This window comes from Oncorhynchus tshawytscha, linkage group LG28 (assembly GCF_018296145.1).
Source record: "Oncorhynchus tshawytscha isolate Ot180627B linkage group LG28, Otsh_v2.0, whole genome shotgun sequence".
Taxonomy (NCBI): Eukaryota; Metazoa; Chordata; class Actinopteri; order Salmoniformes; family Salmonidae; genus Oncorhynchus; species Oncorhynchus tshawytscha.
Window position 1 is genome coordinate 27,873,191 of NC_056456.1, and position 27,277 is coordinate 27,900,467.

General features: G+C 45.3%; 1 protein-coding gene across 1 annotated transcript in view; it reads right to left on the bottom strand.

Annotated features, from left to right (window-relative positions):
• LOC112227009 (period circadian protein homolog 2-like) overlaps positions 1-25,502 on the bottom strand; it is a 28,052-nt gene extending 2,550 nt beyond the window's left edge. Inside the window, 19 exon segments of the mRNA XM_042307901.1 lie at positions 167-386; positions 5,381-6,357; positions 7,040-7,099; positions 7,102-7,296; positions 7,848-8,078; positions 9,332-9,450; positions 9,887-10,082; positions 10,345-10,453; positions 10,681-10,969; positions 11,163-11,316; positions 11,461-11,567; positions 12,891-12,969; positions 13,119-13,261; positions 13,651-13,702; positions 14,339-14,540; positions 14,833-14,954; positions 15,111-15,361; positions 17,521-18,113; positions 25,329-25,502. Coding sequence (XP_042163835.1) covers positions 167-386; positions 5,381-6,357; positions 7,040-7,099; positions 7,102-7,296; positions 7,848-8,078; positions 9,332-9,450; positions 9,887-10,082; positions 10,345-10,453; positions 10,681-10,969; positions 11,163-11,316; positions 11,461-11,567; positions 12,891-12,969; positions 13,119-13,261; positions 13,651-13,702; positions 14,339-14,540; positions 14,833-14,954; positions 15,111-15,361; positions 17,521-17,981 — 3,967 coding nt within the window. The 5' untranslated portion in view covers positions 17,982-18,113; positions 25,329-25,502.
• Positions 25,503-27,277: the final 1,775 nt, after the last annotated feature.

Genomic DNA, 27,277 nt, shown 5'->3' on the forward strand with positions numbered 1-27,277 from the left:
CCAGTGTTGTTCAGAAAATATGCTTAATAATAGGTTTTACAGTTTTAGATGGGAAAAACCCCTCAATACAGTTACGTGAGTTAAGTTTGGTACAGTGGAAGTGACTGAGATAGGAACAAATGTCTTACAAACATACAAAAGGTCTAGGGTAGGTGTGTGTACAGACCTGTGCCATTGCCAGATACACCACTAGTTGACGTTCCACTAGCTGACTTTCTACATCCCGAAGTCCTGCTATTATTAGACCTTCCACTGTTAGACGTTCTAGCTGAGGTTCCACAGTCATTAGACCTTGAACCCATGGACCCTGAGGTGGCTGAGTGAGAGTCTGAATGGAGCAGGATGTCAAGCATGTCGCTAGGATTACCGTCGCCTGGCGAACTCACCTGCAAGACAGAGGTCAAAGGAAAGGTCAACAAACAGAAGGTCAAGTCGTATTGGTCTCTTTTTTCTTTAATCAGTCCCATCCTTTCTTTCTTGCTACTCCGCTCCTTTAATATCATGATCTGAGAGGCACCTCAACCATATTGTCCTGAAATATTAATCCAGCAGAGACCCGTTTTACAGTAACTACGGTAACTTTTCTTTTGTGCATTTTAACAATGGAGGAACTGGAAGTTTAGTGAAGCCACACCAATCCAGCCATACTTCTCCTGACACGTTGGCAAAATTTGATTTACCTTTATGCCAAAAGTCATCTTTTTTCAAATGAATTTTACGATATAGCCGATTTTGACTTTGCAGCTGGCCCATCTAGCGGAAATTCCTCAGCTCTGCCTCAAGTGCAACATTCATAACAATAAACATCAACCTGCAGAGCAGACAGAGCTGGGATTTAAAGGGATACTTCAGGATTTTGGCATTGAAGCCCTTTATCTACTTCCCCAGAGTCAGATAACTACCATTTTAATTCATTATTGACCATTTTGATTAAACGGATACTTCAGGATTTTGGCATTGAGGCCCTTTATCTACTTCCCAGAGTCAGATGAATACCATTTTAATTCATTATTGACCATTTTGATTAAAGGGATACTTCAGGATTTTGGCAATGAGGCCCTTTATCTACTTCCCCAGAGTCAGATGAATACCATTTTAATTCATTATTGACCATTTTGATTAAAGGGATACTTCAGGATTTTGGCAATGAGGCCCTTTATCTACTTCCCCAGAGTCAGATGAATACCATTTTTCTTTTTCTGTGTCCAGTATGAAGGAAGGTAGAGGTAGTTTCGCAAGCCCATGTTAACATAGACTTCCAGTCATTGTGCTATCGCTAGTTAACATTGGCTAAAACTACTTCTAACTTCCTTCATACTGGACATAGAGACATAGAAATGGTATCCATGAGTTCGTCTGACTCTGTCGAAGCAGATAAAGGGCCTCAATGCCAAAAAATACTGAAGTATCCCTTGAACACCCTTGGCATGTTTCCACTGTTTTGACCGATTTTGATGTCAAAATATGTTTAAAAACTATAGTTTGTGCCTTTAAAGTCGTACTCCAGCCTCCTTTTCAGACCAAAAGAATTGGTGAAACTATAACATCATATCACAGTAAAAGCATTCTTAAAATATTGAGGAAAATGTCAAATGAATCTATAGCCTATGTGCCGGACCGCCACTTGGCTGCCAGCTGAAGACAATATAGGATTGACTTAATACCTTAATACCTTACCGTTTATACATCCTAACCCTAGCCTAACACCTCCAGGCTAAAAACAACACTTTCGTAGTGTTTCTGCGATTCTGGGGAATCTCAACATTATTGCATTACATTACATTATAACCTCACACCCACTCTGTTATTTTTTATTACAATGTTTTTATTTCACCTTTATTTAACCAGGTAGGCCATTTGTTCTCATTTACAACTGCAACCTGGCCAAGATTAAGGGAAGTAGTGCGACACAAACAACAACACAGAGTTACACATGGAATAAACAAGCGTACAGTCAATAACACAATAGAAAAAGTCTATATACAGAGTGTGCAAATGGAGTGAGGAGGTAAGGCAATAAATAGGCCATAGTAGCGAAGTAATTACAATTTAGCACATTAACACTGGAGTGATAGATGAGCAAATGATGATGTGCAAGTAGTGATACTGGTGTGCAAAAGAGCAGAAAAGTAAATAAAAACAATATGGGGATGAGGTAGGTAGATTGGATGGGCTATTTACAGATGGGCTGTGTACAGGTGCAGGGATCGGTAAGCTGCTCAGATAGCTGATGCTTAAAGTTAGTGCGGGAGATATGTCTCCAACTTCAGCTATTTTTGCAATTTGTTCCAGTCATTCGCAGCAGAGAACTGGAAGGAAAGGCGGCCTAAGGGGGTGTTGGCTTTGGGGACGACCAGTGAGATATACCTGCTGGAGCGCATGCTACGGGTGGGTGTTGCTATGGTAACCAGTGAGCTGAGATAAGATGGCGCTTTACCTAGCAAAAATGTATATATGACCTGGGGCCAGTGGGACTGGCGACGAATATGTAGCGAGGGCCAGCCGACGAGAGCAGACAGGTCGCAGTGGTGGGATGGCACTGTGATAGACTGCATCCAGTTTGCTGAGTAGAGTGTTGGGGGCTATTTTGTAAATGACATCGCCAAAGTCGAGGACAGGTAGGATAGTCAGTTTTACGAGGGTATGTTTGGCAGCGTGAGTGAAGGAGGCTTTGTTGTGAAATAGGAAGCCGATTTTGGATTGGAGATGTTTAATATGAGTCTGGAAGGAGAGTTTACAGTCTAGCCAGACACCTAGATATTTGTACTTGTCAGAACCGTCCAGAGTACTGATGCTAAATCAAATCAAATCAAATTTTATTTGTCACATACACATGGTTAGCAGATGTTAATGCGAGTGTAGCGAAATGCTTGTAGATGCTAGTTGGGGGGAGGGTGGGGGCAGCGATTGGTTAAAGAGCATGCATTGAGTTTTAGTAGCATTTAAGAGCAGTTGGAGGCCACAGAAGGAGGGTTGTATGGCATTGAAGCTCGTTTGGAGGTTTTGTTAACACAGTGTCCAAAGAAGGGCCAGATGTATACAGAATGGTGTCATTTGCGTAGAGGTGGATCAGGGAATCACCCGCAGCAAGAGCGACATCGTTGATATATACAGAGAAAAGAGTCAGCCCGATAATTGAACATTGTGGTACCCCCAGAGGTCCGGACAACAGGCCCTCCGATTTGACACACTGAACTCGATCTGAGAAGTAGTTGATGAACCAGGCGAGGTAGTCATTCGAGAAACCAAGGCTGTTGAGTCTGCCGATATGAATATGGTGATTGACATAGTCGAAAGCCTTGGCCAGGTCGATGAATACGGCTGCACAGTAATGTCTCTTATTGATGGCGGTTATGATGTCGTTTAGAACCTTGAGCGTGGCTGAGGTGCACCCATGACCAGCTCTGAAACCAGATTGCATAGTGAAGGTACGGTGGGATTCGAAATGGTCAGTAATCTGTTTAATAACTTGGCTTTCGAAGACTTTAGAAAGGCAGGCAGGATGGATATAGGTCTGTAACAGTTTGGGTCTAGAGTGTCCTCCCCTTTGAAGAGGGGGATGACCGCGGCAGCTTTCCAATCTTTAGGGATCTCAGACGATACAAAAGAGAGGTTGAACAGACTGGTAATAGGGGTTGCAACAATGGCAGCGGATCATTTTAGAAAGAGAGGGTCCAGATTGTTTAGCCAAGCTGATTTGTATGGGTCCAGGTTTGGCAGCTCTTTCAGAACATCTGCTATCTGGATTTGGGTGAAGGAGAAGCTGGGGAGGCTTTGGCAAGTAGCTGCGAGGGGTGCGGAGCTGTTGGCCGGGGTTGGGGTAGCCAGGAGGAAAGCATGGCCAGCCGTAGAGAAATGCTTATTGAAATGCTCGATTATCGTGAATTTATCGGTGGTGACAGTGTTTCCTATCCTCAGTGCAGTGGGCAGCTGGGAGGAGGTGCTCTTATTCTCCATGGACTTTACAGTGTTCCAAAACCTTTTGGAGTTAGAGCTACAGGATGCAAATTTCTGTTGGAAAACGCTATCCTTTGCTTTCCTAACTGACTGCGTCTATTGGTTCCTGACTTCCCTGAACAGTTGCATATCGCGGGGACTATTCGATGCTATTGCAATCCGCCACAGGATGTTTTTGTGCTGGTCTCGGGCAGTCAGGTATGGAGTGAACCAAGGGCTATATCTGTTCTTAGTTCTACATTTTTTAAGATGTTAAGGAAATTACTTTTAAAGAACCACCAGGCATCCTCTACTGACGGGATGAGGTCAATATCCTTCCAGGATGCCAGGACCAGGTCGATTAGAAAGGCCTGCTCGCAGAAGTGTTTTAGGGAGCGTTTGACAGTGATGAGTGGAGGTCGTTTGACCGCGGACCCATAGTGGATGCAGGCAGTGATCCTGATTGAAAACAGCTGTTACGGATACAGGTATCCTGTGGGTGTGTGTGTGTGTGTATCCTGTGTTCTTTTCTCTCCTTCTCCCCACACAGGTGAAAATCATCACTCCCCAATCAATCATCAATCAGAAGACACACCTCCTCCTGTTTCCTACCCAATCACAGTTCCTTTCCCTTGGTTTAAAAACCCTGTCAGTTGTTTGCTCTAGAGCTCAATCTCTCTGTAATGCCATGTCTGTAGGTCTCTCTGTTTCACTCTCTCTTTATGTATTAACCTCTCTTTTGTTTGAGCACCTCCATATCACTTTGTCCTCACCTGTGAGTATTGTTTTTGGTTATGGTGTTTGTGTTTGTTTGCTGGTGGGAAAAGGGGGAAACAAGACCATGGGCATACACTACACGTAGATAAACTTTGTTAAATACACTAGTTAGAACTGGGCGGACCACCCACTGTATTTTTTTTGGTTAGTTAGTTAGCTGTTGTTGAAATAGGCTAGTCTAGCTTAGGGGTGTTTTTGAATACTTATTATTTCTTTCCTTGGGTCCAGCTCAGCCCCTTTTCCTGCTCCCCCCATTACCGTGTGTTTTACAATAAACCCTGAGTTTGACGATAGATTTCAGTTGTCGTGGTTATTTCGTTCTCACTTTTACTTTGTCACTATTATAAATTGCATGAGTTATGTTACGGGTCTCGTTACCATCTCCCCTAGACTGTCGGGCCAAAAGGGATTCGTAACAACAGCAGAGGTGTATTTGGAGGGCAAGTTGGTCAGGATAATATCTATAAGGGTAACCATGTTTACGGATTTAGGGTTGTACCTGGTGGGTTCCTTGATCATTTGTGTGCGTTGAGGGCATCTAGCTTAGATTGTAGGACAGGTGGTTGGATAAAACGATAGAACATAGAAACAGGGGAGGGAGAGAGGCAAAAAGCTAAAGAAAGAAAAGACAGTAGGGGGAAAGACAACGAACAGGGTTATGTCCTACCTGCTGAAGCGTGATCTTCTCCATGGCTTGGCAGACCACACTCCTTCCCTTATCGCGGAAGGTGTTATTCCCCGGGGGATCACCACTGGAGGGCGCTACCACCATGCTGTGCTGCCTCTGCAGGGAGCATGGTGTCTCCTCCAGCTGCAGTAAGTTGAGCTGCAGGGTTGAGCTGCATGGTGACTGGAACACTGGAGGGGAGGGCACTTGGTCCCTGCCATCCATGGACCCAGGTGTGGAGCCCCGAGACTGGGTGGTTTCCCCAGAAGGCTTGGGGGGCTCCATGGCCATGGAAGAGAAAGGCTGGGTGGGAATTGGGAAGCCTGTCTGGGGGGCTAAAGGGTTCTGGCCCGGGAACTGGGCCTGGATGGTGGAGGATGACTGTGGTGGGAAGGGAAGAGATGTTTGTAGGGGGAAAGGCTGCGGCTGTGCCAGGAAGGGACCCTGGGCAGGGAAGGTGAGGGATGTCTGTGGGAGGAAGGGCTGTGGCTGGGAGGAGTAGCCTGCCGTCTCAACCTGGTAAAAAGGCTGCTGTCCTGGAGCCCCGCTCCCCATTTGAGGGAACATGTAGTTGGGGAGAACCAGAGCCACCACAGGGGTCACCATGGGAGTAGAGGAGGGGGAGTGCTGGATGTTTGGTGCCGGGCACTGGGGATCCTGGTTGCACTGACTGTCGCCGAAGCCTGGCATTGAATTCTCAGGGCTGGTAGGCATGGTTCCAGCCATGGTGCCCACCCCGGGGTAGACCTGGAGAGGGAAGGCTGGCACTAGGTTGGGGTAGGCCAGGGGCGGCAAGGTGGACTGGGAGGAGTTGGAGGGGGACCAGGAAGTCTGGTTGAGGAGGTGGGGTTGGGGCTGCTGCTGTCTCTTCCTATGGGACTCGTTCTGTTTTACCCGCTTGGACTTGGTCTTCTTGTTGCGTCCGCTTCTACGGGCAGCGGGTTCGGCCTGCCTGCATGGGCGCACAGTGAGCACAGCTGGAGAGGGGGAAAGAGCGGGGGAAGAGAGAAAAAGAAGGTTAGATTACATTATGTATTTGACTGTGAGAAGTTGAGTGTATGAAAGCATTAAGGTACTGCGTGTGTCTGTGTTGAATTGTACTAGCCTATGTCTACAAGCTATATTGAGATTGTATTGTAATGTAATGAATTGTAATGTATTGTAATGTATTGTAAAGTAATGTAAAGTAATGTAATGTATTGTAATGTAATGTAATGAATTGTAATGTATTGTAATGTAATTTATTGCATTGTAATGTATTGTAATGTAACATAATGTATTGTATTGTAATGTACTGTATTGTAATGTAATGTATTCGTACTGTATTGTAATGTACTTTAATGTATTGTAATGTAACGTAATGTATTGTAATGTATTGTAAAGTAACATAATGAATTGTAATGTACTGTAATGTAATTTATTGTACTGTAATGTATTGTAATGTAATTTATTGTATTGTAAGGTATTGTAATGTAAGGTATTGTAATGTAATTTATTGTATTGCATTGTAATGTAAGGTATTGTATTGTAATTTACTGTAAGGTAATGTAATGTATTGTATTGTAATTTATTGTATTGTAATGTAACGTATTGTAATGTAATGTAATGTATTGTATTGTACTGTATTGTGTATAAAGCGTGTTCGCTGCTGTACTCTACCATCAGTGGCACCTTGTCCCTTCTGGCGCTCCAGGTATTGAGAACAGTTCGCCTGGAAGACCTGGACTCCTTGAAGCGGCACAGGAAGGCCTGCTGCTCTCTCTGGGTGTGGGTTGCTAGGACCTGCTTGGTCAGACCCAGCTTCTTATAGGGCTCCCTCTGCAGGCTGGGAGGTGAAACAGCACTAGGAGGAGGCCCAGGAGTCTGGCTGACCCGCTCCACCGCCTCCCCACCACCAGATACATCCTCAATGATCTCTGTATGGAGAAAACAGATGGAGAAACATTAGTTCCAGCAGACAGCCATGGATGTACAAGTTAGATACAATATATACATAAAACATCCAATCGTTTAGGTCATAAAGAGATGAGCAGCTGTGATACCCTCAGCAACATTGATATACATATATACAGTGATATACATTACAGTGATATACGTTACAAAGAAGCAGATAGGAAGATACATGCAGGACGCCAGTGTGTGTTAGGGTCATCTACTGTATATCATACATCATGGTACAGTCTCGTGGAACCAGACGAGTGTGAATCTCTGGGATTCTGGGAAGCGAGGTTATGCATGGCATATGTATCTTCTGGAAGATGCATGACCCCAGAGTACAGACATGATACTGCACCAATGGTGTGCGATAACATTCAGTACACAACATCTAGCTACATCTATACCCACATAGACACACACGCACGCACACACACACACACACACACACACACACACACACACACACACACAGAACCCACCACCACAAAAAAGAGCAAAAGACCAGAGAACGAGTCCATGTAGTGTATACCTGACTCGGGCTGCAGTTTCTTGTCTCCTACGTGCACGATGGTGCTACTGTAGCTACACTGGCTTGTTATTGACACCACACTCTCGGTTTTGCTGCACGGTGGCACGGCGAGGGCCGCCAGGGAGGAGGAACCCACTACCCCTGAGGCTGTGGTCGTAGCCTCAGTCTTTTTGTATGCGATGATGTCATCCACAGCGGTTAAACCAGGCTGAGCCTTAAATAGCGCAGGGTCTGCCAGGGTGACAGGGAGAGACTGAGAGAGGGTGACTAGGAGAGTCACATATTAAGTCCCATAATCGTGGATTATAGAGAGAGAGAGAGAGAGAGAGAGTACACAGTGGCAGAATACCTGCCCACTGTGACTGACCCAAACTTAAGGAAAGCTTTGACTATGTACAGACTCAGTGAGCATAGCCTTGCTATTGAGAAAAGCCGCCGTAGGCAGACATGGCTCTCAAGAGAAGACAGGCTATGTGCTCACTGCCCACAAAATGAGGTGGAAACTGAGCTGCACTTCCTAACCTCCTGCCCAATGTATGACCATATTAGAGACACATATTTACCTCAGATTACACAGATCAACAAAGAATTTGAAAACAAACCCAATTTGGATAAACTTCCATATCTACTGGGTGAAATTCCACAGTGTGCCACACAGCAGCAAGACAGTGAAGAACAAACACCATTGTAAATACAACCCATATTTATGCTTATTTATTTTCCCTTGTGTACTTTAACTTTAATATATATAATATGACATTTGTAATGTCTTTATTGTTTTGAAACTTCCTTATGTGTAATGTTTCTATAAATTTTTATTGTTTATTTCACTTTTGTATATTATCTACCTCATTTGCTTTGGCAATGTTAACATGTTTCCCATGCCAATACAGCCCCTTGAATTGAATTGAGAGAGAGAGAAAATTTGGCTGTCTGATTCAGTTGGTTAACCTGTCCAACAGAGATTTGGCATGAACTAAAAGATGACCTCTTTATAAATGAAGAGGTATAAATATTATATTTGATTTATTTGTACATAATAAGTATTGATCTTTTGATAAATTGGTATGTGTTCATCCGTTCTGATTCCCTGGCGATCGGTGGAGCCAGATGGAATCTGCAGTGATGTTTCCCAACCAATGTATTATCAACGTTGTCACACCATATCTAATAAAGGTATCCGTGCCTATTAATCTAGCAGTATTATTTGGTTTGAATTGAATTCATCCCACAGGTATCTTCAATTTGAATTAAGAAATTAAGGAAATTCAAACTGTGTATCCAGTCTGAGATTTAATGATGACGGGCAATTCAATTCATGGTGCATTCAATGACTGGTAGAAATGGATAGCGGTGTAGGAAAGGTCACTTCTAGGTTTCATGCAACATCATACCAACCATACTGTAGTCAAGAGTTGTACATGTTTTATTGTAAGTAATGGAGTAAAGCTAGATAACGTTAGTAGAACGTTGGTACAAGGTACCTTCAGATATCTGCATGCGGTTGTCCCCTCCTTTCTGCTTGTCCTCGTCTGAGGAAGTGTTGTCAGAAGAGTGGCACTTCCTCTTCCTAGCGATGGGAATGTTACAGCCCTCTAGATATCTGTCAAGAGACACTTTCTATCTTCATCAAAAACAATAGCCCACGATGTAACTACCATGAAATTGGGTAGCAGTAAGTTTAAATAGCAGCTACGTAGTACCTACCACTCTCCTTCCCACATAGCTACCCAGAAATACTACCTATAATTATTTTCCCCCATAAAAGACAAACTAAATGAATAGACAGATGACTGCCTAATGACAAGAGAGATGTTCAGCTGGTGAGAGGAGGACGGCTAATAATAATGTCAGGAACAGAGCGGATGGAATGGTATCAAACACCTGGAAACCATGAGTTTGATGTATTTGATACCATTCCACTGATTCCGCTCCAGTCATTACCACGAGCCTGTCAAATTAAGGTGCCACCAACCTCCTGTGATGTACAGATAAATGATGAGCAAGATTAATAAATAAGTGACTAGTTAGAAGCTGACCTGATGACGTTGTCCAGACAGCTGATCTGTTGGTAGGAGTAGACCGCCTGGTCATTGATGGCCAGCTGCTCCTCCTGTACTGCAGGCCAGCAGTTCTCCAGGGGGGTGGCCCCACTGTCCCTCCAGCTCAGAGGTGCCACGGGGGCTGCAGTGTCCTTGAGACGGACCGCCGCGGGACTCTTCTGGAGAAACTCTGCTAGGGAGAGGGCAATGCTCAGGACTGGAATGGGCATGAATATGAACATTATGTTTACACCAGACTACACCCATTTAACGTCACCCATGTATTAAACACACACATATACATCTCGCTCAACACAAACACACATTCATATCTGTACATCCACACACATCCACTCCCCACTTTACATGATCAAATGCACACACAAGCATATCTCAAAAAGTATTTTTCCTGCAGATTGTAAATATTTCTGTTTTGGTTGTCTTGTGTGACTTACTGCCAGGGTTCTTCTTGGTCTCAGACCTGGCTGAGAAGGAGGCTTTGTAGATTTGTTGTTCCTGACTGTTCTGGAGGTGGATTCCTTTACAGATCCCCTGGAATGACCTCTGCTGGGGAGGAGAGAAGAGACATGCTCACTATCATGGAGAGAGAGAGAGAGAGAGAGAGAGAGAGAGAGAGAGAGAGAGAGAGAGAGAGAGAGAGAGAGAGAGAGAGAGAGAGAGAGAGAGAGAGAGAGAGAGAGAGAGGAGAGGGGAGGGAGGGACAAATAGACTGGGAAAAGTGAGAGCGAGAAAGAGATAGACAGGTAAAACAGAAGTAGAAGGGTACTCACAGGTTTGGCCCAGCTGCTCTCTCCCTCCTCCTCGATGCGTGTCCTGCTTGGGCTGCTACCATTGCTGTTGATGTCTGTGGTTGAATGTGTGTTGCTCTCGCTGGTCTTTCCCTGGGATGCTGCAAGGTGGTCGTTGCTTCCCACGTACCCACTGGAGCTAGTGCTGTGAACCGGCTGTAGTAGCAGTCTGTGGATCTGCTCAGTGATCTCCTGGACTTCAGAGTCCATGATCTTGGTCTCCATGAGGGCAGGGAGCGGGGCCTCGAACACATCCTCATTCACCGGGCCCCTTCCAGTGGAAACAACCATATTATCATTATTAGCGGTAATTTCTAGAACAATAGACACAGCATAAAAAAGTCTTTTTTTGCCATTTAAATACATGATGCCAAGATGCTGTAACTCCCTGCTGAGCAGGGAGAAGTGCCAAGACACTAAAAATGTTCCAAAATAGGAAAACATTGTGCTAGGCAGACACTCACATGCGGACTGTGTGCCTCCCGATGATGAAAGAGACCTTACAGGTCCAGGGATTGACAAAGCTGGACCAGCTGGTGTCGATGATGGCGTACTCTCCGTTCCGTGTGCAGAACCTGATGGAGGAGTGGTCGAACGGCTGGCCAGCATACTGAAGGACTATGGATAGGAGAGAGATAAAAGGGAATATAAATGTCACTAAAATATGCTGTAAAGGGACATTCCATTTGTTTTGTATGCAACCCAGTGATGTAATAATTAAAAGTGTAATAATTGTTTATGTGTTGTTCTAGTTTGACTTACTCCTCTTGTGAATGGCCAACATGCTCTGCCTGTCATTGGGGTGCATGAGAAGAAGGACTGGGGTGCCAATCAGCTCCTGGGGGAGGTAACCAAGGAGAGGAACAGCCCTGGAACACAGATACAATGACATTATGAATCAGCGTACAGTATTACTACCCCAGGAGGTTGGTGGTACCTTAATTGGGAAGGACAGGCTCGTGGTAATGGCTGGAGTGCAATCAGTGGAATGGTATAAAAAAGGACCCTGGGACTACACACCTCCCTCTGCAACTGGATCCTGGACTTCCTGACGGGCCGTCACCAGGTGGTAAGGGTAGGCAACAATACATCTGCTACGCTGATCCTCAACACCAGGGACCCTCAGGGGTGTTTGTCCTCCTTTACTGCCTGTTCACCCACAACGCGTGACCAAGCACGACTCCAACACCATCATTAAGTTAGCAAACGACACAACAGTGGTAGGCCTGATCACCGACAACAATGAGACAGCCTATAGGGAGGAAGTCAGAGACCTGGCCGTGTGGTGCCAGGATAACAACCTCTCCCTCAACGTGATCAAGACAAAGGACATGATTGTGGACTACAGGAAAAGGAGGGCCAAACACGCCTCCATTCACATCGACGGGGTTAAAGTGGAGTGGGTCGAGAGTTTCAAGTTCCATGGTGTCCACATCACCAACAAACTATCATGGTGCAAACGCACCAAGACAGTCGTGAAGAGGGCACGACAAAACCTTTTCCCCCTCAGGAGACTGAAAAGATTTGTCATGTGTCCCCAGATCCTAAAAAAAGTTTTACTGCTGCACCAGCGAGAGCATCCTGACCAGTTACATCACCGCCTGGTATGGCAACTGCTCAGCATCTGACCGTAAGGCGCTATAGAGGGTAGTGCGTATGGCCCAATACATCACTGGGGCCAAGCTTCCTGCCATCGAGGACCTACTGTATATACTAGGCGGTGGTCAAAGACTCCAGCCCCCCAAGTCATAGACTGCTCTCTCTGCTACCGCACAGCCATAGTTCTGCCTACATGTACAAATGACCTCGACTAACCTGTACCCCCGCACATTGACTCTGTACCTGTCCCCCCTGTTTATAGCCTCGTTATTGTTATGTAATCTTATTGTGTTACTTTTTATTTTATTTTTTACTTGAGTTAATTTAGCAAATATTTATTGAACTGCATTGTTGGTTAAGGGCTTGTAAGTAAGCATTTCATGGTAAGATCTCAACCTGTTGTATTCGGCACTTGTGACAAATAACATTTGATTTGAAATACATCAAACACATTGTTTCAATGTGTTGGATGCCATTCAATTTTCTCTGTTCCAGCCATTATTATGAGCCGTCCTCCCCTCAGCAGCCTCGACTGATTACTAGATCATAATCCCAATACAAACACAGTATCAGAAAAATGTTTGGTGTCTTGCCTCTCGTCCACATCCTGGAACACACAGCTAGGAGAGTGTGTGGTGGTGAAGATGCGCTTGTCGCTAGGAATTCTGGGAGCTGTAGGCAAATTAAAACACTGTTAACACCACTGTTCCCACACACTAATCGCATACTATCAACTGTTATACACTATTAAAGATGCAGTTTCAAAAGTATTCAAACAGGCACAACTCAGGTGTTGTGATGGCATTTTGATTGGTCCTTACCCTCGTATCCGGAATGCAACCTTTCAGCCAGTAGGAGGCAGCAGAGCTGGTTCTCAGAATGGATCTTGTCCTGCACCTTCATCAGGAAGGAGGTCATACGGAACGGAGAGTACTGTAGGTCCCCCTCACACTCCTTACCCCCACTACAGAACACAGGAGAGAGTGGACAAAGTCAGCAAGTCACTAAAGCAGCAACAAAACCATGAAAATATAGCCTATAGTATGATAATGATTGACGGTTTGTGTCAGTGGATTTCCCTTCTTCAGCAGCTATTTCACAGAGTTCAGCTCTACTACGCTACTTGTGTTTTTAGCTGCCTCTTGGGAGCAGAGTTGAGCCGTAGTTTTACTTTAACAACAACTATGATTAGTGAGTGTGTGCATAGTGAGTGTATACGTGTACGTGTGTGTCAGAGAGGAGCGAGAAGAGACCAGCCGAGACTCAAACTCATTTAAATCTATCCAAAGTGGAAAAAGGGAATGAATAGAAATGCAAAGAGAAGCTGGCACACGGTCATAGCCCTACACACACCTGATCCGACAGAAGAAGGATTTCTCCCGCATGCAATCCGACGGGGAGGACTCTGAAAAGAGAAGAGGGGAAGAGGAACATTTTTTAATTCAAAAGAAGCCTCTACTTCATCGGCTTACTGCCGACCCTCGCCTCAATGTTTCCATGGCTACACTACGCATGTTTCCCAAGCTCTTATTAATCCCTCTGTGTTACCTGGCTTTAGGGACTCTGTCATTGATTTGTATTGTTTAGCATGGCTGACTAGGGTAGGGCGACTAGACTCAAATCCAGTTAAATGTTTTCATGTTTTCCTAGCAACGGTTCAGCGTGTGCTGTTTAAAATGAATTTGTTTTCTGATCATTATAACTACATGGGATTTGCCTGTAAAGAGTTGTGAGTGTCTCAAAAGGGTGCTATAGATTTCAAAATAATGATTCACTATCATAAGGACGGGGGACCACTCGTAAAGCCAGATGTAATGGGTAAACATGCATGTTTTCTTTTTCCACCCTACCTTAAATATTTTTGTGCACACCTTGTGATGTATCTAAAACTGTTTATAGACTGTCTATAAGAGGTTATAAGTTAAAGAGGGTGTTAGCTACCTGCTCCGGGGCACATGCTCCAGGAGGGAAGGCGGTAGGGCATGCTTATAAGTGTTTAACGACTGTCCATGGTTATAAGCGTTCGTAGAGGGGTCATTACCTGCTCCGGGGCACATGCTCCAGGAGGGCAGGCGGTAGGGCGTGGTGAAGCTGTAGAAAACACTGACGTCTTGGGGAGTCAGGAACTCCACAAACCTAGCGTCCTTGAAGACACCCCTTTTACAGTTGAGGATAGAGGCAGCCTGGTCTGAGATGTAGACGATCTTCCCCGTGATCAGAGATATCGCAACCGCAAAGTTGTCCTGGAGGGACACACAGGAATACGTATGAGAAAAACATGCATATACAGTACACACACAGCTGCAAGCGTGGATTATTCCTAATCGCTGGGATATTTGATCTGTTGTTGTTCAGACACTGTATGTCAAATAAGGACAGAGATGGACACAGGTGTGGGTATGACTATGAGTCATGCTATCAATGTACTTTGGTATTGTTGGGTTCTGTTTGCAACTGCTTTATGTGTTTAAGGTAAAATTGTCTCTTTTTCATGCTTTGAAGGTGTATTCAGAGGAAAAAGGGTTAGTAACTTACATTGTTTTTGAGGGTGTACTCTGAGGTGATGCTGTCTATCTCCTTGATGGTGTAAGAGGACACATCCAGGCCGGATGGCTGACTGCTATTGGTCATAAACAGCTGGTAGTACTCCTCATTGGCTGAAACACAACAACACAAACCCACATTGGTTTCCTATTGGCCTTTTAAGATGCATTAGACAACAACAAACTATAATGTAATGATGCTAAATACATAATCAAATCACATGTTCAGGCGTACTACCCAGAATGCGTTGCGGTTGAGTTATCTCTTACCTTCCACCTGTTTGACACAGCGCAGGGCGTATTTCAGAGTGTTGAGGGAGCTGGACTTGTTGCCCTTGTTCCTCTTGTCAGCAGGAAGGTGGCGCTTGAGCTCCTTCAGGGTCCTGAGAAGCTCCTTCTGGGTCTTGGCCTTAGCTGACTCCTCACTACTGCAGCCGCTGGTGGAAGGGTTGTCCTGCTCAGAACTCAGCAGGCTGAAAGCATTGGAACTACTGGGAGGAGAGGGACTGTGGGAGTTAGAGCTGGGGAGGCAGACAGACAGAGATTATTAATGACATAAAGTAACATGTTTTCATTGAGAATTGTTTCAAACCACTAGAATTAAATTGTTATAAGCAAAAGTGATACACTAAAAATAGACTCCAAAGCTACTACCATATAGACGTATGCAACCATTGATGAATTATTTAATTCCTCAATCGTGGACAATAAGTGGATTTCATTTTTATGACGAAGAGGGTATTTTCCACAATGTTTTAAATCAAATAGCAAAACAAAGTCCTTGAGTTTAGCATGAAATGAGTGGGTCCATTTCTTTGCCCATCTGGTACAAGTGGAGTTTGCTCTACTTTTATTGTGTTCAGGAGAGTACAATGCTACAATGGTACATGGATACCAGAGCAGCTCTTAAAAATTATATTTGCCTTTTTGTTTTCCCCATCCACTCCGCAGTTGTCTGTGTTCCTGTCTCTGTAACATTCCACTCTTTGTACTCCGTAAAATGTGCCATCTTTGGCAAATGACACCTTGAGTGGAATGTAATAGCTGAAAAAAGACTGGCAACCACGCTAACTCCACAGAGGATGCCAGGGGAATTCTATGCTGTTTCAATCTCAGGTCAGTCTGACTTCCCTCTGTCTTTGAAAGAGCAGAATTACATCACCTAGTGGTCAAACAGGGAAATGGTTCCAATCGTTTTTCCACCATTCATTTTTGTGTTTCGTGTAGGATCACCCTGGCGTGATGTTTTGATAACCATGTAAATCTCTCTCAGACAAGGTGACTTATATCAATATATTTACTCTCAGATTTGAAAATGCTAATTAGCATCAAAGTATGGGAAAAATGAATGGTGGAAAAACGATTACAACCATTTTCCAGTTTGACCACAAGGTTTTATGGGTATTATGACTCTGTGGTACTCTATTGTGTCTTTTTGAAGCAAAGACGGGACCATGGCACAGGTAAACTGGATTGTGTGTGTGCGTTAATGTGTGTGTGAGAATCTGTAGTAAGTATGAGCCAATGTGTGTTTTTGTGTCATTGGCATTAGCCTAAAGGCTTAGCAAGAGCGCTAATACATCCAAAAGCTATAAACAGCTGCTGAAGTCAGCCAACTCATGAAATAGAACTCAGGTGTATTTAAATAGTAGCTCAGAATATAATATAAGCATTTAGAGATCTAATTATATAAAAGAGAGCCACCTAAAGTATCAGCGGTATCTGCTATTGGCATTAACAGAGTAGTCTGGCAAACGGTTGCAACTAATTATAGAGGTAGGTAAATAGAATAAGCTAATTATATAATGATAATAAGAGCAGCTGTAGGCCTCCCCACTGTTGCAGTGGAGCTGACAGGTACATACTGTATTGTCACAGAGTGGAGACAGAAAGCGAAAGACAACTTCACCATATGACACACAAGTACTGCGACCTCTCAGCAAAAAAATACCTCGATCACTCTTTGCTTTTAACGAGAAATTCCACACAATCAAGATGTGCTCCAGTGCCTTTCTCTTCAAAGAGTGTTTTGAGGTGTTTTCAGCCCAGCCGCTGAGAAATAAGGAGGGGGCAGAGTGTGTCATTAGGGTGGAGAAGTGGGCACCGCCATCCAATTACAGCCACTCCATTGTCAGCTTCCATAAGTTCTCAATGGGGTCCATCATTACTTTCTACGGGGTTTTCACTTCTCTCTGTGAGGGTCTCACTTCCAATATGTGGTCCATCATTTCCTGTCTATGGAGCAGCCTGCATGGGCACCATGGGGAGAGAAGTGAGAGACAGGGTGCCGCTGTCAGTATCTAGGGCATGTCAGATGTGGACCAGCATGTGCCAACAGAGGAAGATAGAGGGATGGAGGGACCCTGATTCAACATGAAAGACAGCCACCATCTCTAACGGCCTCAGAATGTGCTGCCAGTGAGGCATATTGATGTCAACCTAAGTCAAAGGGGGACACAGGCACAACAACAGAGGATGATAAAAAGGACATGCATCATCATGTAGCCTTGGATTTAGATGGGATGTTGATGATGTGTGGTGTTGGATCAACTAATACTGTCAACTCTTCCTAGTCTGATGGGCTGCCGGCAAAATAAGACTGGTAAAAAGGTACCCATCTAGAAATGTTGTCTAGTCTAACCCCTCCCATAAACCAACTAAAGCACATCCCCTCACTGACCGCTTGTTGCTCCCAGACGACTCCAGGAGAGCCGAGTCTCTGCTGTTGCCATTGGAGCTACCCGTTGACTCGTTGCCGTGACTCTCGTTTCCATGGCTTCCGTGGCTCTCGTTGCCGTGTGACTCAGTCCCGCTGGATCCACTGCTCTTCATGTCCACGTCGTCGTGGAAGGAACGTGAGCATGCGCTCCTACGGCCAATGTTGGGTGAGGCCGAGGGGTCCTGGCAACTGCTGTCACTGCCTTCTGAGGCTAGACCCAGGCCTGGACCAACCTGGCTATAGCTGCTCCTACAATGAAGCTGGGCTATGGAGCTGCACCTTGAGACCCCCCTGGGCATGGACCTGCACCCTGAGGCCCCCCTAGCCATGGACCTGCACCCCGAGGCCCCCCTAGCCATGGACCTGCACCCTGAGGCCCCCCTAGCCATGGAGCTGCAGTCTGGGTCTGAATTATCTGACATTAGAGGAAGGGAGGTGTGGTGTGTTGAGGGTTTAAACCAGAGAAGTGCTGAGTAGAGGATGGAGGAAGCAAAACTTAATCACCTCATTGTCCACAAGATGCCAAAGAGAATGGATGGATGAGCTGCAGTTTTCTGGAAGAGAGGAAGAGGAGGGTCAGTTAGCTACACTAGTTGTGACTTTCTTACAATGTTAAAACCATTTAAGCACACCATGCAAAATTAAATAAATCCCAGGAACAAATATATAATTTGATACAGTAGAATTCCTCTGAAGCTATCAGACAAGAAACACCTAGACAAGACCCCCAAAGGTGTCACCTGCCAGTGTCTTCTGCCCTGTAACACAACAGAGCTAGCTAGACATTGGCTATCCCAATACCTATATCAGTTCTATCTAGACCTCTGGGATCCACCCAAGTGAGGGCCAGGCCAGGGGATGGTCCATCAAAGCGGAACCACCTGACAGTTCTCCTTATTGGGGTTTCTCTGCCCTTTCTGCCCTTTCTCCCCCCTCTGGGGAGCTCAGTTGAACCTGTAACTTGTCTAGGCAGGGCTTGACTCAGGCCAGCTCAGTGTATGAGTCTACTCCACTATCCTTTCAAAGGATCTCCCAGTCTCTGACAGACATGAAACGTGCCAAATCAAGCCTGTCCTGTAAACAGCAGTTGGCACGGCCGCGGTGGAAAAGTAACTCTCCTCTGCACTAAGTCCACATGCCTTCACGCAACACACTGTCCTCTCTGTAACTGACCAATTGAATTACGGCCTTGTGTTGTGTGTGTGTGTGTGTGTTCCCAGAGTAATGTGGTGACCCAGAGATAGAGGCAGTAGTAAAATGCACTACGGACCGTCTGTCTGTTATTGCAGAGACTGGTTCTAACAGACAGTATGCGAGGTGGCTACTCCTGGTTGTGTATTTTTTTGCTCTGTGGAGTAATGGGCACAATGGCAGGTGTGAAGAGGTGGCAGATAACTGGCTGGCTATTAGTAATATTTAAAGTTCTAAGTTTCAATGTTTATTCACCACATGCACAGAATACAACAGTGTCCAAGACTAGACTTGGCCTGTGTCCAGGAAACTGTCCCTCAAAGCCAACCCCCCCCCCGTTAGTGATGTATCACTCTCTTTTGCACCATTTGCCCTGAGCACCATCATCATGAACGACACAATGCCCCCAATCAGTCATGAACGACACAATGAACGACACAATGCCATCAATCAGTCATGAACGACACAATGCCCCCAATCAGTCATGAACAACACTATGCCATCAATCAGTCATGAACGACACAATGGCCCCAATCAGTCATGAACGACACAATGCCTCCCAACAGTCATGAATGACACAATGCCCCAATCAGTCATGAATGACACAATTCCCACAATCAGTAATGTAACGACACAATGCCCCAATCAGTCATGAACGACACAATTCCCCCAATCCGTCATGAACGACACAATTCCCCCAATCCGTCATGAACGACACAATTCCCCCAATCCGTCATGAACGACACAATGCTGCCAGTCCGTCATGAACGACACAATGCCCCCAGTCAGTCATGAATGACACAATGCCCCCAATCCGTCATGAACGACACAATGCCCCAATCAGTCATGAATGACACAATGCTGCCAGTCCGTCATGAATGACACAATGCCCCCAGTCAGTCATGAATGACACAATGCCCCCAATCCGTCATGAATGACACAATGCCCCAATCAGTCATGAACGACACAATTCCCCCAATCCGTCATGAATGACACAATGCCCCAATCAGTCATGACCGACACAATTCCCCCAATCCGTCATGAACGACACAATTCCCCCAATCCGTCATGAACGACACAATGCCCCCAATCAGTCATGTAACGCATGGGGCTGCTTGCCAATGTCCTCTGGCTGAATCTACCACTGTTACTATAAGGTCATAAACATAATCAGCATAACTTTATGGTGTTGCATTAGTCGTCAATAAAGTAACTTAAACCATAAAGCATTATTGAATTGAACCACGCCGTGCTGGGGACAGGAGACGTGCTGTCATCATGGGACTATTGTAACTGAACGAGGTTGAACGTTTACAACACTCAGACTACTGACCCATTTCCTCCACAATATCTTTATTACATTACTTCCTGACTACAGGAGCCTGAAATAGAAGAACATGGAAAGAACAACTACTGGTGTTTTGGGATGACAAAGATAAACTCACTTGTTCTTACACCACCTACTTTCACTTACACTGCTGCTCATAGATTATTGATTAGATTCATTACTACCACTACACTGCTGCTCATAGATTATTGATTAGATTCATTACTACCACTACACTGCTGCTCATATATTATTGATTAGATTCATTACTACCACTACACTGCTGCTCATAGATTATAGATTAGATTCATTACTACCACTACACTGCTGCTCATAGATTATTGATTAGATTCATTACTACCACTACACTGCTGCTCATATATTATTGATTAGATTCATTACTACCACTACACTGCTGCTCATAGATTATAGATTAGATTCATTACTACCACTACACTGCTGCTAAAATTATTATTGATTATATTCATTACTACCACTACACTGCTGCTAAAATTATTATTGATTATATTCATTACTACCACTACACTGCTGCTAAAATTATTATTGATTACTACCACTACGCCGCTGCTCATTGATTATTGATTAGATTCATTACTATCAGTTTGTCTCTGTGAATGGTCTGTGAATGGTTTGTCCTCTGACAAATCAACTATACATTTTGGTGTTCCTCAAGGCTCCGTTTTAGGATCACTATTGTTTTCACTATATATTTTACCTCTTGGTGATGTCATTCGGAAACATACTGTTAACTTTCACTGCTATGCAGACGATAAACAGCTGTACATTTTGGTTTCCGCCCTTGCTGTCCCTGCCTGGCCGGTTCCCATCTCTCCAATGGGATTCTCTACCTCAAACCCTATTACAGGGGCTGAGTCACTGGCTTACTGGTGCTCTTAAATGCCATCCCTAGGTGGGGTGCGACACTTGAGTGTGTTGAGTCACTGACATGATCTTCCTGTCCGGGTTGGCACCCCACTCCTGTTCGTGCCGTGGGGGAGATCTTCGTGGGCTATACTCGGCCTTGTCTCAGGATAGTAAGTTGGTGGTTGAAGATATCCCTCTAGTGGTGTGGGGGCTGTGCTTTAGCAAAGTGGGTGAAGTTATATCCTGCCTGTTTGGACCTGTACGGGGGTATTGTCGGATGGGGCCACAGTGTCTTCCAACCCCTCCTGTCTCAGCCGCCAGTATTTATGCTGCAATAGTTTATGTGTCGGGGGCTAGGGTCAGTCTGTTATATCTGGAGTATTTCTCCTGTCTTATCCGGTGTCCTGTGTGAATTTAAGTATGCTCTCTCTAATTCTCTCTCTCTCTCTTTTTCTCTCTCTTTCTCTAAGAGGAACTGAGCCCTAGGACCATGCCTCAGGACTACCTGGCCTGATGACTCCTTGCTGTCCCCAGTCCACCTGGTCGTGCTGCTGCTCCAGTTTCAATTGTTCTGCCTGCAGCTAATGAACCCTGACCTGTTCACCGGATGTGCTACCTTGTCCCAGACCTGCTGTTTTCAGCTCTCTAGAGACAGCAGGTGCGGTAGAGATACTCTGAATGATTGGCTATGAAAAGTCAACTGATATTTACTCCTGAGGTGCTGACCTGTTGCACCCTCTACAACCACTGTGATTATTATTATTTGACCCTGCTGGTCATCTATGAACATTTGAACATCTTGGCCATGTTCTGTTATAATCTCCACCCAGTACAGCCGGAAGAGGACTGACCACCCCTCATAGCCTGGTTCCTCTCTAGGTTTCTTCCTAGGTTCCGGCCCTTTTAGGGAGTTTTTCCTAGCCACTGTGCTTCTACACCTGCATTGCTTGGTGTTTGGGGTTTTAGGCTGGGTTTCTGTACAGCACTTTGTGACATCAACTGATGTAAGAAGGGCTTCCTAAATAAATTTGATTGATTACTACCACTACGCTGCTGCTCATTGATTATTGATTAGATTCATGACTACCTCTACACTGCTGCTCGATGATTATTGATTAGATTCATGACTACCTCTACACTGCTGCTCATTGATTATTGATTAGATACATGACTACCACTACACTGCTGCTCATTGATTATTGATTAGATTCATTACTACCACTATGCTGCTGTTCATTGATTATTAATTGCCATTACCATTAGTACCTATCTATTTTATCTTGCTACTGGTCACTGTTACTCATGTTTAATGTATATATTACCACTTGTATATTACCATAGGCATTTATATATTCCTGCTACCAGTCAGTCACTTTCCAGCCCTGTTTACATATTCACTGAGTGTACAAAACCTTAGGAACATGACATAGACTGACCAGGTGAATCCATATGCCTTTCACAAGCATTTCGGATTAGAAGGAGGTTCATTTTATAAATTGTGTATACATAATATTATAAATAATATAAATAAGTAGGTGAGGTGAGGCCACTGTAGCATTTACATATGTAGTTTAAACACTTCATTTTTATTTCAAAATGTACAAATAATCTAACTTGTTTGTACATGTTAGACATCTTAGTAAGTAGGCTATTATTACTGAAGACTAATTTCGGATGAACAAAAAAAAATGAATCCTCCTCCATACCATTGACCTTATGATTGTGTCTCTCTAGCAAAGAAAAATCTCATCAAATTGGAAAATCACACACAGCGATTATTGTTTAGTCGGCTAAAGATGACTAAAAACAGGACACAACACCGGCTCCATGCGGTGGCGATTTTTCATTTAGGCCTAATGAACGTGTTATAAAACAGCGGCACAAGGCACCCAGCCACTGTCTGGCTTGAAACAATCGAACCAGCCGCCTGATCAGTTCATAATGTTTTGTACCAATGTTTCACTGCCAGAAAACACCGCAATAGACTGCCCTTTCAATACACTAAGCATGTTTTTGAAGGATCTCTGACACATGCAATGATGACTGATCACTCATCCTCACTCAAGCTTGATCATACAGAGGGCAAACATTTGTTATTGTTTTGCATAATTGTTTCTATGTATTGTTTCTATGACTATGGCACAGGCTGCGTACAGTCCAGCCGTAGACATGTAAGGAGCATAACTGACAGTCAGTGGGCAGGGATTACTGTCCCACTATGACCCGCACACTGACAGTCAGTGGGCAGGGCTTACTGTCCCACTATGACCCGCACACTGACAGTCAGTGGGCAGGGCTTACTGTCCCACTATGACCCGCACACTGACAGTCAGTGGGCAGGGCTTACTGTCCCACTATGACCCGCACACTGACAGTCAGTGGGCAGGGCTTACTGTCCCACTATGACCCGCACACTGACAGTCAGCGGGCAGGGTTTACTGTCCCACTATGACCCGCACACTGACAGTCAGCGGGCAGGGCTTACTGTCCCACTATGACCCGCACACTGACAGTCAGCGGGCAGGGCTTACTGTCCCACTATGACCCGCACACTGACAGTCAGCGGGCAGGGCTTACTGTCCCACTATGACCCGCACACTGACAGTCAGCGGGCAGGGCTTACTGTCCCACTATGACCCGCACACTGACAGTCAGCGGGCAGGGCTTACTGTCCCACTATGACCCGCACACTGACAGTCAGCGGGCAGGGCTTACTGTCCCACTATGACCCGCACACTGACAGTCAGCGGGCAGGGCTTACTGTCCCACTATGACCCGCACACTGACAGTCAGCGGGCAGGGCTTACTGTCCCACTATGACCCGCACACTGACAGTCAGCGGGCAGGGCTTACTGTCCCACTATGACCCGCACACTGACAGTCAGTGGGCAGGGCTTACTGTCCCACTATGACCCGCACACTGACAGTCAGCGGGCAGGGCTTACTGTCCCACTATGACCCGCACACTGACAGTCAGCGGGCAGGGCTTACTGTCCCACTATGACCCGCACACTGACAGTCAGCGGGCAGGGCTTACTGTCCCACTATGACCCGCACACTGACAGTCAGTGGGCAGGGCTTACTGTCCCACTATGACCCGCACACGGACAGTCAGTGGGCAGGGCTTACTCTCCCACTATGACCCGCACACTGACAGTCAGCGGGCAGGGCTTACTGTCCCACTATGACCCGCACACTGACAGTCAGCGGGCAGGGCTTACTGTCCCACTATGACCCGCACACTGACAGTCAGCGGGCAGGGCTTACTGTCCCACTATGACCCGCACACTGACAGTCAGTGGGCAGGGCTTACTGTCCCACTATGACCCGCACACTGACAGTCAGTGGGCAGGGCTTACTCTCCCACTATGACCCGCACACTGACAGTCAGTGGGCAGGGCTTACTCTCCCACTATGACCCGCACACTGACAGTCAGTGGGCAGGGCTTACTCTCCCACTATGACCCGCACACTGACAGTCAGTGGGCAGGGCTTACTGTCCCACTATGACCCGCACACTGACAGTCAGTGGGCAGGGCTTACTCTCCCACTATGACCCGCACACTGACAGTCAGTGGGCAGGGCTTACTCTCCCACTATGACCCGCACACTGACAGTCAGTGGGCAGGGCTTACTCTCCCACTATGACCCGCACACTGACAGTCAGTGGGCAGGGCTTACTCTCCCACTATGACCCGCACACTGACAGTCAGTGGGCAGGGCTTACTCTCCCACTATGACCCACACACGGACAGTCAGTGGGCAGGGCTTACTCTCCCACTATGACCCGCACACGGACAGTCAGCGGGCAGGGCTTACTGTCCCACTATCACCCGCACACTGACAGTCAGTGGGCAGGGCTTACTGTCCCACTATGACCCGCACACTGACAGTCATGCAACGCAACTTTCTAACTCCTTTTAAATATATATATTTTTTTGTAAAACCCACCAAGGCGTGTTATAATAAAGATGTATATATGCTCTGACCACTCCCAGTCAGTGGGAAGTAGGCTTTTCCCGATAGTTGAAAACCCCCCGGACAAACACCAAACCATAGGAGCCGCACACGGACAGTCAGCGGGCAGGGCTTACTGTCCCACTATCACCCGCACACTGACAGTCAGTGGGCAGGGCTTACTGTCCCACTATGACCCGCACACTGACAGTCATGCAACGCAACTTTCTAACTCCTTTTAAATATATATATTTTTTTGTAAAACCCACCAAGGCGTGTTATAATAAAGATGTATATATGCTCTGACCACTCCCAGAGTTTCGAAGAAGTAGGCTTTCGCGATACAGTTGAAAATCCCCCACAAACACCAAACCATAGGAGCCAACAAAAATATCACAAATTCACCAACCTGCCAGTTAAAGTAGATTATCGTCTCTTTTCTGTGATTTCAACGACTTCTGTTGGTTTGCAAAACGAATCGTTTTATTTTGCTTCCCGGTAATTCAGGTTTTGGTTTGACACACTACACTACTCTACACCTAGCGTTCAAGTTTCGTCATAGTCATATCCCTAGCGCTTTAGAGTGACCTCATTTTGAGCTCCGCCCTTAGCACCGCCGACCTCCTTCCTCTACCCTGCGTTTATTGGCTCCGGTAATTGTGTTTCCATGGTAAGTATACGACCAATGGTCGTACGATGTCAGTCTCTTTATATAATGATTTCACGTGGAATCCCATGGCCACAACCAGCGTGCAGGAAGTGAGGTCGAAGCACTACGAGATACTGTAGGTGAATGGAGCGCTGTTGGTGGTTGGTTCATAGAGGCTCAAGCGACTGGCTGTTATCTAACGGTTATACAAGTGTGTGTATTGTCAATGTGGGTGAATTGTTTAACCAAATCCTTGCATGGTAATAGCAAAGGAAAACTGCTGATGCATAACCAAGTTTCGAAATTGCACCTTGTGTGTTTTATTATTCTAACTCCCAACAGCAAGTCGAGACCTCGACTGTGTTCAGAAAAAAAGTATTATTATTATTATGATGTATTTTTTATTCGAAAAACGTACAAGAGGTCCGGACCTCGATGTCCTCATGTGTATTTAACCTTTATTTAACGAGCAACGTTAAGCCAGTTAAGAACATATTATTTACAACCACACACCACGACAAGAGAGACAACACTACATAAAGAGAGATCTAAAGACAACAACACATGACAACACAGCATGGTAGCAACACAACATGACAACAAAATGGTACCAGCACAAAACATGGTACAAACATTATTGGGCACAGACAACAGCACAAAGGGCAAGAAGGTAGAGACAACAATACATCACGAGTAAGAGTGTCCATGATTGAGTCTTTGAATGAAAAGATTGAGATAAAACTCTAGTTTGAGGTTTTGTTGCAGCTCGTTCCAGTCGCTAGCTGCAGCGAACTGAAAAGCCGATGTAGCTAAGGTCCTGAATAAGAAGTACAGTATTCACCATTATACATCATAAATCTATATTTTCCTGTGTGCATTTGTCAGCACAAGCTTAGGGGAAAACACAGTAGACTTGGCACTGATTAAGGAGCAGGTGTTGTTTACATAATGCAGTGTGTTTAAATCTCATCCTTAAATCTCATCCTTAGGGCTCCTGTGTGGTCTAAGGCACTGCATCTCAGTGCTAGAGGCGTCACTACAGATCTTGGTTCGATCCCGGGCTGTATCACAACCGGCAGTGATCAGGAGTCCCATAGGGCGGCGCACAATTGATACAGCGTCATCCGGGTTAGGGGAGGGTTTGGCTGGGGTAGGCCATCATTGTAAAGTAAGAATTTGTTCTTAACTGACTTGCCTAGTTAAATAATGGTTAAAAAAAACACACACACTTTCACCAAATCAACAGAATAGCAGCAGATGGTAGTCAAGAATAGCCATTCTTAACTGCTATCGCAGGCCGTTGCTATGCATCCGTCCCATCCGTGCAGACAATGTGAGAAAGTAGTCCTGTCTGATGCCAAGAGCATGCATCTGCACGCACACATACTAATACACCTGACTCTCCTAATGTTCTAGTATAGAGCCACAGGGCCTGATATCCTTTCTTTGGCCTTTAGTACTAACATGAAAATACTATTTAGAATAGAACATTTTTAATCAGTAAGAAAATAAGTGCCTGACCCTTCTAAAATAAACCCATTATTGGCTTCCAAAATGGGTCTCGCTCTTCTTTTCCTTGAAAGGTTTACTATTACGTTTGATCTAATTCAAAACCGGTTGACCAAAGTCACTAATGGATGATTAAAACTACTAGCTAACCTCTTTTCAAATAGAACATTCTGGAATTGTTTGTAACATGGGACTTTGGG